This window comes from Palaemon carinicauda, chromosome 18 (assembly GCF_036898095.1).
Source record: "Palaemon carinicauda isolate YSFRI2023 chromosome 18, ASM3689809v2, whole genome shotgun sequence".
Lineage (NCBI taxonomy): Eukaryota > Metazoa > Arthropoda > Malacostraca > Decapoda > Palaemonidae > Palaemon > Palaemon carinicauda.
Genome location: NC_090742.1, coordinates 109,036,412 through 109,053,922, shown reverse-complemented (window position 1 = coordinate 109,053,922; position 17,511 = coordinate 109,036,412). Strand labels below are relative to the sequence as shown.

General features: G+C 45.8%; 1 protein-coding gene across 1 annotated transcript in view; it reads right to left on the bottom strand.

Moving 5' to 3' along the window:
* The window catches only part of LOC137657946 (uncharacterized), a 232,683-nt gene that overhangs the window by 71,405 nt on the left and 143,767 nt on the right, over positions 1-17,511 (bottom strand). Inside the window, exon 2 of the mRNA XM_068392663.1 lies at positions 17,132-17,332. Within this exon, the coding sequence (XP_068248764.1) occupies positions 17,132-17,332 (201 nt within the window). The remainder of the gene's footprint in view (positions 1-17,131; positions 17,333-17,511) is intronic.

Here is a 17,511-nt window from a genome sequence, read left to right as displayed (position 1 = left end):
CCTGACCAATCAATGATTGCGGAAGACTCGCAATCTCCAAAAGACAACCATAAAAACAAATTAAAAGTTCCAAGAGAAGAAAAGGAATTACTGTAGGATTAAGGGAATGTAGTGGTGGATCCTTCCCCCACTACTGTACTCGCTGCTACAAACGGTCCCAGAGTATATCGATCCTCATATCGAGTCTGGACACTTTTCAAATAGTGTGAAGCGAACACAGATTTGCTCCTCCAAAAGGTTGTGTCCATAATGCTTTGCAACGAACGATTTTGTTTGAAGGCCACTGTGGTTGCTACTGCTCTCACTTCGTGAGTCTTGACCTTTAAAAGTCTAAAGTCTGTTTCACTGCAATGTGTATGAGCCTCTTTAATTAAAAGTCTGATAAAGAATGACAAGGCATTCTTAGACATCTGCAAGGAGGGCTTCTTGACCGAGTACCACAGGACTTCTGACTTGCCTCTCAACTCCTTCGTTCTGTCTAAGTAGAACTTGAGGGCCCTTACTGGACATAGGACTCTCTCTAACTCATCGCCAACCACATCCGAAAGATTCGAAATCTCAAAAGACTTAGGCCAAGGTTGAGAAGGGGGCTCATTCTTGTCGAGAAATCCCAACTGCAATGAGCAGATAGCTTTGTTATCCTGAAAACCCACATTCTTACTGAATGCATGGACTTCACTACTGTAACTCTCTTGGCTGTTGCCAGACTAACCAAGAAAAGGGTTTTCATCATGAGGTCCTTCAGAGATGTAGAGTGCAACGGTTTAAATCTGTCACTCATAAGGAACTTTAGGACTATGTCCAGATTCTAAGCTGGTGAATCCTGGTGACGTTGCTTCGATATCTCAAAAGACTTGAGAAGTTCCTGTAAGTCTTTATCATTTGATAGATCCAAATCTCTGTGCCTGAAAACGGTTGCCAACATGCTCCTGTATCCCTTGAGAGTGGATGAAGAAAAATTGCACTTCTTTCTCAGGAATCTGGGTCACAGAGGTACCGGAAGAGGAAGCGGAGTTGACTCTGCACCATTCCCTGAAAACTTCCCACTTGGATTGATAGACTCTGATGGTCGAAGACCTTCTTGCTCTTGCGATCGCTCTAGCTGCCTCCTTCAAAAAACCTCTAGCTCTTGTGAGTCTTTCGATAGTCTGAAGGTAGTCAGCTGAAGATTTTGGAGACTTTGATGGTGTCTTTCCAAGTGGGGTTGTTTGAGTAAGTTTACTCTCAGTGGAAGGCTTCTGGGAGTGTCCACCATCCATTCCAGTAGGCTACCTCTGTGAACCATTCCCTTGAGGGCCAGAGGGGGGCTACTAGGGTCATTCTGGTCCCTTCACTTGACACAAACTTTTGTAGCACCTTGTAAAGGATCTTGAAAGGGGGAAAAACGTACACGTCTAGATTTGACCAATCTAGCGGGAACGCGTCCGTGTGTCCTGCTTCGGGATCTGGCACTGGGGAGCAATACGTCTCTAGCCTCTTGGTCTTTGAAGTCGCGAAAAGGTCTATGCAAGGGCGACACCAAAGTTTCCACAGACTCTTGCAAACTTCCAGATGGAGTGTCCACTCTGTGGGTAGGACTTGCCCTCTCCTGCTGAGACTGTCTGCCAAAACATTCTTCTCCCCTTGGATGAACCTTGTAATCAAAATTTCCTTTCTTTCCTTTGCCCAGATGAGCAGATTCCTCGCCGTCTCGTAAAGGGAAATTGAGTGAGTTCCTCCTTGCTTGGCAATGTAAGCCAATGTTGTGGTGTTGTCAGCATTGACTTGTACTACCTTGTTACGGACTGACCCTTGGAAGCTTTCTAGGGCCAAAAGGACTGCTAACAGCTCCTTTTGGTTTATGTGGAAGGACTTTTGAACCTCCGTCCACAATCCCGATACTTCCAGCTTGCCCAGTGTTGCTCCCCACCCCAAGTCCGAGGCGTCGGAACACAACACAAGGTCTGTGTTCTTCAGATCTAATGGGTAACCTTCTTGAAATTTGATTGGGTCGTTCCACCACTGAAGGCAAATTCTTATTGACTCCGTGACTGGAATACACATCGACTCCAAATCCTTCTTCCTGTTCCAGTGAGAATTGAGGTGAAACTGGAGAGGTCGAAGATTCAGTCTTCCTAGAGAGACAAACTATTCTAACGAGGAGGGGGTTCCCAACAGGCTCAACCACCTCCTCGCAGAACACTTCTGCTCTCCTAGAAACGATTGTACTTTCCGGATGGCTTGCTCCATCCTTAAGGGATACGGAAAAACCCAAAAAACTCGACTACGAATCACCATCCCTAAATAGAGAATCTCTTGTGATGGTGTCAGAGAAGATTTGTCCTTGTTGACCAGAAGACCCAATTCTTCTGTCAACTTCAACGTTGTCTGAAGATCCTTCAGGCAGAGATCGTGAGAGCGAGCTCTGAGAAGCCAATCATCTAAGTACAGAGAGGCTCTGATTCCTCTTGAGTAAAGAATCTTTGCCACATTGAGCATAAGCTTCGTAAAAATCTGAGGGGCGGTGTTGAGGCTGAAACACAGGGCTCGAAACTAAAAAACATCTCCCTGGAATACGAACATCAGGTAATGCTTGAAGCTCGGATGAATAGGGATGGGGAAATAAGCGTCCTGGAGGTCTAGTGAGACCATCCAGTCGCCCTTCCTTACTGCTGCAAGCACTGACTTCGACGTCTCCATCGAAAACTTTGTCTTTTGGATAAAGGTGTTGAGAACACTTACGTCCAGAACTGGACGCCATCCCCCCCCCCCCCCCCCCCGAGTTCTTGGGAGCCAGGAATAGGCGGTCGTAAAACCCCGGTGACTGCAAGTCCTGCACCCTTTCTATAGCCCCCTTCTCCAACATAAGAGACACTTGAAGCTGTAATGCTTGCCTCTTTAACTCCTCTCTGTACCTGGGAGAGAGATCCACTGGGTTTTAAAATCAAAGGAGGATGCCTTATAAAAAGGATCTTGTAACCTTCCTTCAGAAGCTGGACCGACCAAAGGTCTGCCCCCTCTTCTCCCATGCCTGCCAGAAGGTGTGAAGTCTGGCCCCTACTGCCTGAAGGCGAAAGCAGTCAGACTCTGCTTCGCTCTGTCCTAGCTCCCCTCCTCTTAGCTCCCCTTCCATCTGGTCTAGAGTTACCCTTACTGGAAGACTTTCCTCGAAAGGACTGGGAAAACTTAGGAAAAGGTGTATCATCTTTAGGCTTGCGGCTAGAAAAGGATGATGGCAAGACTTTTCTTGCTGTCTTAGAGACTAGTCTTGGGAGGCCTTCTGAGTCAAAGTGGAAGAAATCTCCCTAACAAGATCCAACGGGAAAAGAAATGAAGACAGCGGAGCATACAGCAGCTCAGATTTCTGGAAGGGATTAATCCCTAGAGACAGAAAAGAACACAACTGGGCTCTCTTCTTAAGGATGCCTGCTGTAAAAATCGCTGCCAACTCCTTCGAACCATCTCGCAACGCCTTATCCATGCAGGACATGACATGGATCAAACTAGAAGAGTCCCCTTCTTTAAGTGCAGTGACCTTCTTGCCCAAGGCCCCCCCCCCCCCGAGTCCAATCGAGGAAGTTAAAAACCTCGAAGGCTCTAAAGACACCTTTGAGCAGATGGTCCAACTCTGAAGTAGACCAGAGAACCTTGGTCTTCCTCATGGCCGATCTACGAGGAGAGTCTACCAGGCTTGAGAAATCTCCCTGGGCAGAGGCAGAAACTCCTAAGCCGAGAACTTCTCCAGTGTCATGCCATATACTGGACCTAGAAGCTAATCTAGTTGGGGGAAAAGTGAAGGCTGCTTTCCCTTGGTCCATTTTGGAACCTATCCAGTCTCCCATAAACTTAAGAGCTCTTTTCGACGAGCGAGACAAAACCATTTTAATAAATAGCGACTTCTTCTTCGGTTTCCCAAGCGTGAATTCCGATGGAGGTGAACGTGGAGCAACGGGAACAAAAGACTCGGGGAACTCATCATTGAAAACCCTCATGAATTTCTTTAAGTCCACTGACGGGCGAAAAGATTTAGAGTCTTCCTCTTCAAATAACTCCTCAAAAGGTTCGACAAGAGAAAGGAGAACATCAACTTCTTCCTCTGATAAAGTCCCTTGACGCTCTGTGACACGCTCGCGGTCCACGCGATCAGAGCTAAGGAGTTCTGTATCTTGCTCGACGTCCTGTCTGGACGCTCGTTGCTCGACATCGCGTCCTGAAGCACGCTCGGCGTCGCGTCCTGGAGGACACTCGACCTCCCACCTTGCTGGACGCTTGCTCTCGCGTCCTGGAGGACGCTCAACCTCCCACCTTGCTGAATGCTCAACGTCCTGGATCGAAGGACGCTCGACTAAACGACTAGAAGGACGCTCAATGTCTCGCTTAGCCAAAGAATGACGCTCGACGACTAGCTCTGGAGAATGCTCGGCATCGCGTCTTGTTGGACGCTCGCAAGCACTTGCTGTAGGACGCTCACTATCACTCCTAACAGCATAATGGCGTTTTGTTTTGAAGGCCGCTCGACTTCCTGAAAGGCAGGACGTTCAACGTCGCGTGAGGAAGGGCGTTTAACATCACGTTCACCAGGACGCTACGCGCTGTCGAACGCTCAACGCGTCCAGATACTTGCCGCTCATCTATAAGTCTCGCGACTCGCCGCCTTGCGTCGCTTGGCATCCAGAGCGGAAGCTTTCAAAGCTTGATAGCTTTGCATAAAGGAAGGAAGCTTTTGCTGCATCTCTTTCAACATTTTAAGATTTGGGTTTACTAGCAAAACAGGTGACGATACATGAATGCCAGGCTCGTTCTCTACACCGCTCAAAGACCGCTTAGAGCGTCCAGAGGGTGAGAGCCAATCTGAAGGAGGCAGAGGAGCATGAACCGAGGTCATGCCTGGTTCAGCCAACTGAATCCAACGTCCTAGCAGGACGCTTGGAAGGCGAGCTCTCTTCGGTGGAAGGAAAGCATTCTGGGCTACTCCTTGAGACGTCCTGGAAGGACGCTGGTTGCCATTATCAAACTTTCTCTTAAGAGGTCTGGACGCTTGGAGACAGCCTCTTTAAGGAACGTCGTCATCCGAGGATGAATAAAACACCTTAACCTCACCATTCCTATGGTGAGGGCGAACGTCCTGGGAGACGTCAACAGGAACGCTCGAGGGGACGTCTGCTCGGGAGCTAAAGCCTCTCGTTTCCTTTTGTCATTCAACATTCCTTCTCCCAGGGGTTGGGGAGCTTAGAAGAGGTCTAGGACTAGGAGAACGACAAGCCCGAGCAGTCGCACCCTCCACAGCACTAACAACACTCACTGCACTTCTCGCACTTTCACTTTTAAGCTGCTTAAAGTCGGACATTAACTGCGTCCTATCTGCAGCGATAGACTCAACCTTCACGCCCAACGCCTGAATAGCCAACATCATGTCTTAAGTGTAGGCTCATTAGCGGTACTCGTACTGGGATCAGGAACTACCTCTACAGGGGAAGGAATAGGTTCAGTGACATGGTTAAAGGAAAAATCTCTAGAAGAGCGAGAAGAACTACGCCTTAACCTATCTCTTTCTAGCCTTCGCGTAGAGCGATCGAATTCAAGCCACTCACGATCAGATAATAGAAGGCATTCGTCACATCTATCATCCATCTCGCAAACCTTACCTCTACATTTAACACAGAGCGAATGAGGATCAATGGAGGCCTTTGGCAACCGGGTCTTACACCCATTTACACACACTCTACACGTTACAAGGGGGGAGGGGGGGGGGGGCATTTTGAAAAATTGTTAGAGATCAAAACAAGCAAGGGTCAAAATATCAATATCCAAACATAAATCAAGAGTATCCAATAGAAAATCCAATCAAGCTAGAGTCAAAAACCAAATTATTGTACTTCACCAAAGGGACAGCAATAATATCAGGAAAAAAGCGAGGAGAATTTCCAACAATGTTGCCGCTAGCGGCGGCAGAATAAATATGAGGGAACAGGGGATGGTTCCGAGGTACCTCGCTAGGGTGGGCAGGTAGTACGCCTGGCTATCCAATCGGCGATTGGCGCGAGTTTTGAATTTTCTGCCGTGACGTCAGAGACGTGAGCTATATATATAACTACTGTACCAGGTAAGTCATGTTTAAAAAGTAAAATTATTGGACATGCTTAAGGCAGGCAGTAGCTATGCTGTATATTACAGTATTTATACAGTACTTTATTTTATGTACAGTATATAATTTATACTATCAATATTTATTTACATAATACTTTAATGTTCTAATGATAACACATGTATTTATAGGGTTAATATATACTTATTGTTATTATATATACTTGTACATGTACACCAAAAAATGTACGTATTCCAAAAATAAGGAGGGAACCTACTTCGTGGTTTTTCACCTATCGCGGTCGGCTCTGGTCCCCATTAACCGTGATAGGCGAGGGATTACTGTACAGGTAGTAGCATACCTGGACGATTGGCGGGTGCGGGCAGCATCCAAGACTACTTGTCTGCAAGTGGCCGGAAAGGTGATCCAGTTCCTGGAACACCTGGGCCTCAAGATCAATCGCTAGAAGTCTTGCCTTTCTCCAGCTCACAAGTTTTAATGGTTAGGAATCCATGGGAACTTGCAGTCACACCACCTCTCCATTCTATTAAAGAAGAGGAGAGAAATAGCGGCATCTGTCAAGAGACTAATCCAACACAAGAGGATTTCAAAATGCCAGCAGGAAAGAGTACTGGGCTCTCTCCGGTTCGCAGTAGTGACAGACCCGGTGCTAGAAGCACAGCCAAAGGATGCGCCAGGAGTCTGGAGAAGATACGCATCAAACGCTCGAAGAGATCAACAAGGTTGACACCGCCCCGATTGCGCACACCATTAAGGCCGTGGTCAACGAATAAGAGCCTAGCATATACAATTCTCTTGCAACCACCACAAACATCAGTGGCGATACACGAAGCCTCCCTTAAAGAATGGGGAGGCCATCCGTATGAAAGGAAAGGGCAAGAAATTGATCATTCCAGTTCAAAAAACTTTCACATCAACATCTTGGAGGCTATGACAGTCCTCCTGACGTTGAAGAGACTATCCCCTCGCAGAACAGTCCACATCAGATTGGCTCTCAACAACGAGGTGATAGTAATATGTTTAATTGACTAGGCTCGAGTTCACCTCACATCAACCACGTGATGTTAGCCATCTTCCGCCTGATGGCGAATGCTCTATCCAGGCGAAAGCCGATAGAGACGGAATGCTCCCTAGACGCAGACTCATTCTCCTTCATTTTCGATAAGTTCCGGAACTACAGATCGACCTCTTCGCAACGAGCGACAACAAGAAACTACCTCGTTATGTAGCCCCTTACGAGATCCTTGAGCTGAAGCGATAGACGTCATGTCTCTCAACTGGAACGGTTGGAATCGAATTTATCTGTTTCCACCAACCAATCTCCTGCTAAAAGTCCTCGACAAGCTAGGATCCTGCAGGGGAACAGCTCCTGTAGTGGCCCCCAAATGGCCCAAAAACAATTGGTTTCCTCTAATTCTAGAATTGAAACTATAGCTGTTTCCTCTGCCATACCCAGTTTTATCCAAACTGGTGCTGAAGTCGGCTGTTACATTTCATCCTCGAGAACCAACAACCTGCATTTCAGTATTTTTTTGCCCTAGCAGCAAACAAAAGTTTGGGATCTCGAAGAATGTGGCCGACTTCATTGTAGAGTACAAGTCAAGTCCAACCAGAAGATAATGTGAATTGTTTTGGAAGATAGGGGTACCCCTCATGAAAACAAGAAGACCAACAGAAATTTCAACGGGTTTCTGTCTCTCTTCTTTTACCTACTTGAACGAGGCCTGACTTCCACTACGATAACCACGTGTAAGTCGGCCCTGATTAGACCTCTTCTATACGCCTTTGAGACGCACCTCATAAGCGAAACCTTTTTTAAGGTACCAAAGCATACACTAGACCCAAGCCGGCAACCCCTCCACAGCTCATTACACGGTCGTTGGTCAAAGTCTTGCACTATGCTTCAAACCTAAACAATGAGGATTGTACTCTAAAAGGAGCTAACACAGAAAGTTAATTTTCTGTTCGCAATAGCCTCAGGAGCTAGAGTTAGTGAAATATTGACCCTATCAGGGATGTAGGCCATATTCAGTTCACTGAAGAGGGAGAACTGAATCCTTTCCCCGATCCTACTTTTCTCGCCAAAAACGAGCTGCCCACCAAAAGGTGGGGTCCTTGGAGAATCTGCACAATGAAGGAAGATGTCTCCCTCTGCCCATTAGGGTGTCTTAAGGTCTATCTTTATAGAACTTCAGACTTCAAGGAAGGACAGCTCTTCCTAGGCAAAACCTCAGGATCAAAATCTATCCCTAAAATAACTGAGAGCAATGCTCACCTACTTATTCGTAGAGCAGATCCTGACAGCTCACCCGCTGTTCATGATCCTAAGAAAATTGCTTCTTCACGGAACTTCTTCCAACACTATACGAAGCAAGTACATAAAAAAAGACATGTTGTGGTGGCGGCGAGTGGTTTTGAAAAACCCGTCGTCTAAGCCTGCGACGAACAGTGAACTGCTTTGGGACTTTCCATTCAGAGTATACTGGCCTGTCCTATATAAGGACTGGCCAAAATCAATGAGTGTTTGCCTACACGAAGGAACAATCTTTCAAGATTTTCATTTATCATCAAACCATATCCAAAGGATGAAGTGTAATGCTCAATATATCATTCACAAAAATGAACCTAAGGCGAATAAGACGAAAAGTTTATTTAGAACTAGTTTATTGACAAACTATAAATTAATAGATCAATCAACATTTATAGAGAGATATAAAATGTGGATGAAATAACTTGAAGCATAAAGATAACAGTAATACAGGAAATACTTGTTTCATCTGAAAAGGAAACATTAATGCCACTTGAAAACGAAAATGTTAATAATTTTCATTAATTTCTGTCATTACTGTCTACTCACACTTGCGTAGAAACGCATGGCACACGTGTTATGCATTATGCTTATTCCACCTTTGTATATGGAACAGTCCGTAAGGACACCTTAGTGGCCTTTCACTTAGCATGTTGTACCGTCCAGGGACCACACACACACCCTTAAATTAATCGTCCCAATTAATTTCACTGTTGCTCGCAGAACTAAGCAACAGGTTTAAGAACACTACCTGCTGCCACCACAGACCTCTTCAATTCCTCTACCTGCTTCGCGTAATGCTTAAAACATACTCTGGATGACTTGCAGCCAGTGTACGACCGAAGGTGTTCAAAGTCCATATTATTAAAAAAGTTCAGGGATGAGGCAATTTTTCTTGGATCACATCCTGCGGGTGTACTGTCCGCATGCGCTCTGCGAATGAAGTAGGTGATCTTCGCCCTTAATTGTCTCAGAGACAAATTCAAAACTGAAGTTTCTCCTTTAAAAAGCTGTCCTCCCTTAAAGTCTGAAGTTCTAAGAAGATAGACCTTTAGGCACTCTACTGGAAATAGAGACATCTTCCCTCAGAGGGCAGATTCTCCAGGGACCCCACCTTTTGGTGGGTAGCTCATTTTTGGCAAGAAACATTGGGTCAGGAAAAAGATTCAGTTCTCCCCCTTCTACGAACTGAATATGACCTTCATCTCTCGAGAGGGCCACTATTTCGCTAACTCTGGGCCCCGAGGCTAGTGCAAATAGAAATATAACTTTTTGGGTCAAATCTTTCAAAGCGCAATCTTCGTTGTTCAACATTGAAACGAAGTGAAGAACCTTATCCAGAGACCATGAAATGGGTTTCGGAGGCGCTGCCGGCCTGAGTCTAGCACAGGAGTTAGGAATCTTGTTAAAGATTTCATTAGAGAAGTCGACCTGGAAGGCATACAATAAGGGGCTTGTCAAGGCAGACTTACACGTAGATATCGTGTTGGCTGCTAAACCTTGTTCATGAAGGTGAATAAAGAAAGATAAACAGAAATCCGTTGAGATTTCTTTTGGATTCTTCGCCTTGACAAAGGACACCCATTTCTTCCATGACGACTCATATCGTCTTCTGGTAGATTTGTATTTGTATTCTTCTAAGAAGTTTATACTGTCTCTCGAGATCCCGAATCTTTTCTTCACTGCTAAGGAGAGAAAATCATGAGATGAAGGTTTTAGGTTTTCTGTGATGAAGCGAAGACAGTCGACTTCTGCACTTGCTGAGTCAGAACTGGATCCGGCAACGGCACAAACTTCAGCCGTAGTTCTAACGCCAGAGGAAACCAGATCCTGTTAGGCCACTTGTGAGCCACTATCGCGGCTGTTCCCCTGAATGATCTCAGTTTGTCGAGGACTTTCAGTAGAAGGTTGGATGGAGGGAACAGGTAAATCCTGGACCATATGTTCCAATCGAGGGACATTGCATCCACTGCTTTCGCTAGAGGATCCTCGTACGGGGCCACGTAACGATGTATCTTCTTCTTGTCGCTCGTTACAAAGAGATCTATCCGCAATTCCGGGACTTGACGTAAGATGAAGGAGAACGATCCTGCGTCTAGGGACCATTCTGACTCTATCGGAGTGAACCTGGATAGAGCGTCCGCCGTCACGTTGCGGAACCCTTGAAGGTGAACTGCTGATAAGTGCCATCTCTTCTTTTCTGCCAAACGGAAGATGGCCAACATCACTTGGTTGATTTGGGGTGATCTCGAACCTTGGCGATTCAGGCATCTCACTATCACCTCGCTGTCCAGGACCAGTCTTATATGGGTCGAGTGGCGAGGAGATAATTTCTTCAGTGTAAGAAATACTGACATGGCTTCCAGAATGTTGATATGAAAGGTCTTGAATAGATTGGACCAACCTCCTTGGACCTTCCTTTGGTGAGAGTGACCTCCCCATCCTTCCTTTGAAGCGTGTGTGGGTGGAGGTGGCTGAAGAAGTATCGATTTCTTCAGGTGCTTGGCTTTGGACCACGGCTTGAGAAGCGATCGCAATCGAGTCGGTAATGGTCTTCTCAGATCTCTTCGAGCGTTTGATGCATATCTTCTCCAGACTCCTGTTGCATCATTTAGCTGTGCTCGTAGCACTGGGTCTGTCACTGAAGCAAACTGTAGAGAGCCCAGCACTCTCGCCTGTTCGCGTCTTGATATCCGTTTGGATTCCAGAAGTCTCTTGACAGATCCCGCTTCCAGAAGTCTCTTGACAGATCCCACTATCTCTTTCCTTTTCTTTAGTGGAATGGAAAGTCGATGTGACTGTAAATCCCAAGTGGATTCCTAACCACTGAAACTTTTGAGCTGGAGATAGTCGAGACTTTTTGGTGTTGATCTTGAATCCTAGATGTTCCAGGAACTGGACCACTCTCTTGGAAGCCTGCATACATTCAGTCTTGGATGCTGCCCACATCAGCCAATCGTCCAAGTAGGCCACTACTTGGACACCCTTTAGGCGTAATTGATGAACGGCTGCATTTGCAAGCTTCGTGAACATCCTTGGGGCTATGTTTAGCCAGAAGGGCATGGCTCTGAAGGCATAAAGTCTTCCTTGAAGCTTGAAACCTAGGTAGGAGGAGAGTCGACGATTGATTGAGACGTGCCAGTAGGCATCTGCTAAGTCTATCGAGACAGTGTAAACCCATTTGGGCAACAGGGTCCTTATATGCTGAAGTGTTAACATCCTGAACTTGAAGTCTACTATGAACTTGTTGAGTGGCGACAAGTCCAGAATAACTCTGAGTTTGTCTGAGTCCTTCTTGGGAACACATAACAGCCTTCCTTGGAACTTGATGGACTTTACTCTCCGAATTACTCTCTTCTCCAAGAGTTCTCATACATATTCTTCCAGGACGGGGGTGGAGTGTTGGAAGAATTGTGGGAATAGAGGTGGAGCGCTGTTCCAGCTCCAACCCAGTACGTTCTTGATTAGGCTGTGGGCCCAGGGATCGAAGGTCCAACGATCCCGGAATAAATACAATCTCCCTCCTACCGGGATCATCTCACTTTTGCTGTGGACCTGAGGGCTTGCCTCCTTGACCGCATCCTCCTCTGTATCCCCTTCCTCTTGAGGGGCATCTAGAGGAACTTCTGGCTGATCCTCTAGCTTTCGGACGAAAGGTCGTTGACTGTGTCGCTACTGACCGAGGTACCAACTTGTACGTAGTTGGAGGCTGTGCCACCATCTGGGGCACCGCGGTCGTAGGAAGTTGTTGTTGTTGTTGTTGTTGTTGTCTGTAAGGCTTGGCCGGCCGAGAGGGTAGCCTGGGCTTCTTTGTCTTCCTCTTAGGTTGGGGACCGTCATCCGGGGAAGACTTCCTCTTGAGAGATAGGCCCCACTTTTGGAGAAGGTTCCTATTCTGTGGCGGCCTTGTCTACTACCTCTTTGACCACTTCGCTTGGGAAGAGGTCCTTACCCCAAATGCTGGAGGAGATCAGTTTCCTGGGTTCATGTCTCACCGCAGCCGAGGCGAACACGAACTCTCTACAAGCTCTCCTAGCTTTAATAAAACTGTACAAATCCTTGGTCACAGAGGCCAAATGGGTTTTGGCCACTACCATAAACATCTCTTGGTTTTTGGGGTCACTTGCCATCGTCTCCACAGTAGTCTGTAGAGACATGGACGCAGCAAGTCTTTCTTTAGTCTCTTGCTCCCTACGCAAGAGAAATTCAGACAACTTCGGAAGGTCCTCACCGAACTGACGTCCAGCAATATCTGCTTCCAACTTCCCGTCTGAGAAGGTAAGGTGGACGTCCTTCCAGTCTTTTTGGTCCATAGGTAAGGTCAGGGATAAAGGCTTGCACTCATCCAATGAGGGGCATGGCTTCCCTGCCTCGACCGCCTTTAAGGCTGCCTTATACCCTTTCTCCATAAAGGGGAAGGCTCTGGTTGGAGAAGCCACAAAGGAGGGGTGCTTCTTACTCAACGCTGGTACCTTCGAGTTGGTGAAGCCCCTCTCTTTCATCGAGCTAGAAAGTAAAGCCTGTGCTTTACCATGGTCAAAGACTATGACCTCGTTTGGCTCCGTCTCCTCCTTTGATGCTGGTTCCTTCCTGAGGCGGACATAACAGTCCGGGTAAGACTCCTTGCTGGGCCAGAATTCCACCTCTTCAATGGGGACTGATCCCAGCTTCTCCGAGATGACAATCTTCCCAATTGTCATCGGCATGTGTTCGGCATAACGCCACGAGTTTGCATCCGAACACAAAGGAAGGTCCTTAGCGCTGAGCTTCTTCTGAGGCCCGTGTGATGCTGCGAGTCTACACATCTCCAGCTTCATCGCAGCTTCTTTTTCATAATTTTTCTTCTGCATTTGCTGAATCATTTCAACAATGGAAGAAAGAGTCCTTCCCAATTCCTCTGGGATAGCAGAAGATGTCGAGGGAACTGGTTCTGGGGGCAGAACCGATGAGACCGACACCTCGTCGACCTCTTCCTCCTCGGTCTCAGGAGCTTGGTTCAGCTCCTCTTCCTGACCTTCTGCGAGAAGGTCCTTTTCAGTGTACTCCGACACTTCTGACATCCTATCGTCCAGTTGAATGTCCTGTAACACGTCCGAGACCTCCGAATCTACCGGAATCTGGACGACAGGGATCTTTAAGTGAGGCTGAGGAATTACTGCATCCGAAGATGCCCTGGGGAAAAGATATGCCCACATCTTCTCACTTGGAAGGTAAGGCCTCGTGGTGTTTTTCTGAAAACCCCTGACCCAATTACGCAACTTTTCCTTTGCTGCATCCCTTGACTCCGCTGACTTAGGAGAGTCAAGTGCCTCAGTAATCAGGTTAGTACATACGTCACATACCTGAGGGCCCCAATACTTGAGATCGCCTTTGGAGACTGCGCAGTGAGCATGCTTCCTGCACAGCTCATGTCCGCTGAAGTTCTTACTGCGGACGTTACAAAACATACCCCCGCACTTGGGTTGGTCCTCCTGTAAGGAGAAGAGATTCCAATGAGTATCCCGTGAAAAGTTTCACAAAATTAAGTATACAATTTATTATTATTGTATGTAGCTTAGGATAGATAAGCTAGAAAGGAAAAAAGGAAAGACATACATGTATTTCCTGCCCAGCCAATTGCTGTGAACTCCCATAACATTAAAACTATGGTTAATCCTTATTCTAGAAAACCTTTGGAATTTGTCATCCTCTAAGGATATATAAGTGTAACTCAACACCAGTTTCCAGAAGTTTTAATATTAGGGATTTTAATAAATATAAAGAAAGAACTCACTTTCTTTATACTGTACGGTCTCACAATAGGCTGTACATGACAACACATTGTATGTTGGAAAAATTTTGTATTACATATAATCTATACTGTAGTTTTCTTACTGTGTTATGTACTATACTGCACAATACTGGCTACTGTATAATCATATACTGTAGTGCTGGCCAGCAAGTACCTGGGTACAATTCCAAGGTATACTACCTTTGGAAGTAGTGGGAGGTAGATCGCTGGTCTCTGAGTGCCAGCCTGCAATCTCTGCCGGCTGGCAGTACGTAATAAGCCGGCAGCCGACTGCACCCCGGCTGCCAGCCACTAATCGTAGTGGCCGGCAGAGTAGTAGGTTTGCAGCCAGTTGCCGGCCGGCCAGCCGCGTCTGATGGCAGTCTATGCCGGCCGGCGACATTAATAAGCCAGAGATCTACAGCCCACCCGGCTGCCGGCCGCTAAGCCGCCAGATGGGGACCCGATGGTACTATACACTAATAGGGGAAAGGCATGGATGCCAGACTGTAAGGCGGCACTGCCTTACTGCCTTCCATCCAGAATTAGTGAACAAATGGAAGGGGAGAATGTGACATTCAAGCTTCCATCCATCCATAACCTGCCGGGCTCTACCAACAGACATATGGATGGTAGACCAAGAGAGGTCTGAAGAACACTCCAAAGAGGTTAAGGCTTCTGCCGGCCGGCACATTCTTGCCGGACGACAGAAGTCTAAGCCAGTCCTACAACCTACCCTGTACTAGGGTCGAATGTAGGATGGTGGCCAAGGTTTTGTGATGGCTAGGCCATCACCAAAGGACAGAGGGGGAGGGATGAGGGCCCTATAAGATGAGGAAGGGTTAGCCCTGAAGCCTACCCTACCTCACCTAACAAACTCCGCTCTAGTATACGACTATCCCCAGAGCTAAGAAAACTCATCCTAGCCTAGGGTAGTCGAATACAGTAAAGAGGTTGGCAGCATCTTGCCACCTCCAGCAATACAGGAACGGGGTTTGGTGCTGTTATTTCCCCAGGCAATGGAGAATTCTATTCTTCGACCTAGGGTAAAACAGCACAGGACTAGTTTGCTAAACCACAGAAAGAAGGAATCATCTCGTACAGAAACCTTCAGGTGTGGCCTGGGGAGGTCTAGCTTCCTATGTCTGCAGCCTAACCTAGCAAAGGAATCTCATTCGCTTTGTCAGGCAGCTACAGACCCCAGACAGAATACTCTGATGTTCTGACTAAGCCCAAAAACCAGTCACTCTGGTTACAGGACAAGGACAGAAACACCCTAGCCTAGTTTTACCAAAATACAATCCAGATAAAACTGACTATGGTTAAGCCTAGGCTAACTCAAGAGGGAAGAAGGGATTGATCTTAGACCTCTACAGGAGAAAGAATAATAGGGGAAGTGTGCGAAAGTATACCAAAGCCCCTTAGGCTATTAGCCTAGGCGCGGTGAGAATCGATTACCTAAATCACCGAAACACTCTCGTGTACTATCTTGGAAGAGGAAATTATTTCAGCAATTATCTTACATGTATAAATAACTGCCTACGGCTTCAATAAAATTAACACACTAGGAGAATCTATTATATCATACATGAAAGTACTAAAAGCAAAACGCCTAGGCTACTAAGCCTAGCATAAGCAAGGAACGGTTACCTAAATCGCTGAAACTGATAAATGCTATCGGCATAATATAAAGAATTCCCAGTGGGAAGGCTAAATAATTAAATTCATTAAAACATTAAGATCAGGGAAAGTCGCTCTGGCTAACTAAATGACTCGTGCATAGCGAGCGACAGCGTCCATGACGCCTCCGGTAGGCAACAGCTCGTTTACGTTAATATCATTCTTGATTTTAATTTAAAACAACAAGAGCTTACATTTATACAAAGTAAAGATAATACTCAACTTTCCAGAGGCAGAAGAGGCTGGAGAAAGCATCATAATGTTGAATAATATCAAAAATAACGAGAGAGCACAAGGGAATCACCGAGCAATAGAGCTACGAGATAAGGAATAAACATGGCGCCATTGATGACGTCATATACAGTCTCGAAACAGGGAGGAGAGGTACCTTAATAACGGCTCCCCTTTCGTTTCTTGCCACTTTTCCCTTTCGAAGCGTTAACGCTATTCAGGGTGAAGATAGCTATGTGGCGTATCAAGAATACATCCTCTGATATTATGCGATATCCCTATAAGAGTAAATTAGGGATATTTGCTCCAGAAGTTAGAATTCTGGAAACCTTAAGGTAAAATTCTCTGGGAATATCACTGTAGTTAAATATACCCTAGGAAGCTACTTTAAAGGAAATTCCATCAGGACGACATGGCCTGAGCCCAATAAATAACCATAGAACATCCTACTTTGTGTAACTCGATTCATATACAAAACGAGGTTGCTGTTAGCCTTTTTATAAATCTGAGCAGATTAGCAAGTAGAGGATGAAACTGATGTCGAGCAAAACTGACGGCAGTATATCTTATAGCCTAAATCTAACTATGGTTAAAGTCCAAGATTACCCTTCCAGATGTAAATTTTGTTAATGCCCTTGTTCATCTGCAAACTAATTGCAAAATGTGTGCTGAAAACTATTAAGGCAGTAGCCTACCCTCTAGAGAGCATAAGGGAAAAACACATAATCCCATAAAGTACAAAATTTTCTCTATTTTAAAATACAGTACAGTAGATAATGTCTAGATGATGACTCGAAAAATCATTAGTTGGAAAGTACATATATCCTCCAAAAAGGCTTTTTTGAGGGGGGGAGTTGATTTGCATGCAGTATTATTTCACATAAGTAATGCATATGGAACAAATACCTTTAAGAATATAATTTCAATATCTTACGTTAGCAAATAACTGAAACCCAAAACAACTTAACTGAAAGGCAAATCAGAGCTAGCATTAAGTTTAAAAAAACAATTTCATTACAAAAAATAAGCATTTGCTTTAATAACCATTTTGACATACCTTTTCAACATCATCTTCATCGACCTCAATGATATCACCATTATGTTCTATTTTCAGTCGAACACGACCCTCCGGCAGTGATTCTCCCGAATCAGTTTCTCTTAACTGCCGAGCAGCACAGAAACCACCACGATGCACCAGCCAAACACGTTCTGCATCCAGCCAGGCCTTCGCTGCTGCCATTTGTTCCTCAGATCGTGCCTGAGGGAGAAAGCCATTCTTATGAAAAATGTCAGGTATATAACACAATCCTACACCACAAGACTATTCCCATACACTTCCCCTGAGTAGCATGAAATCTCTCCTCAATTCCTAAATTCTGTTTGCTTTCTACACCCCAATTTTCACCTGCTTTCCATCTTCCTGTACATACACTTACA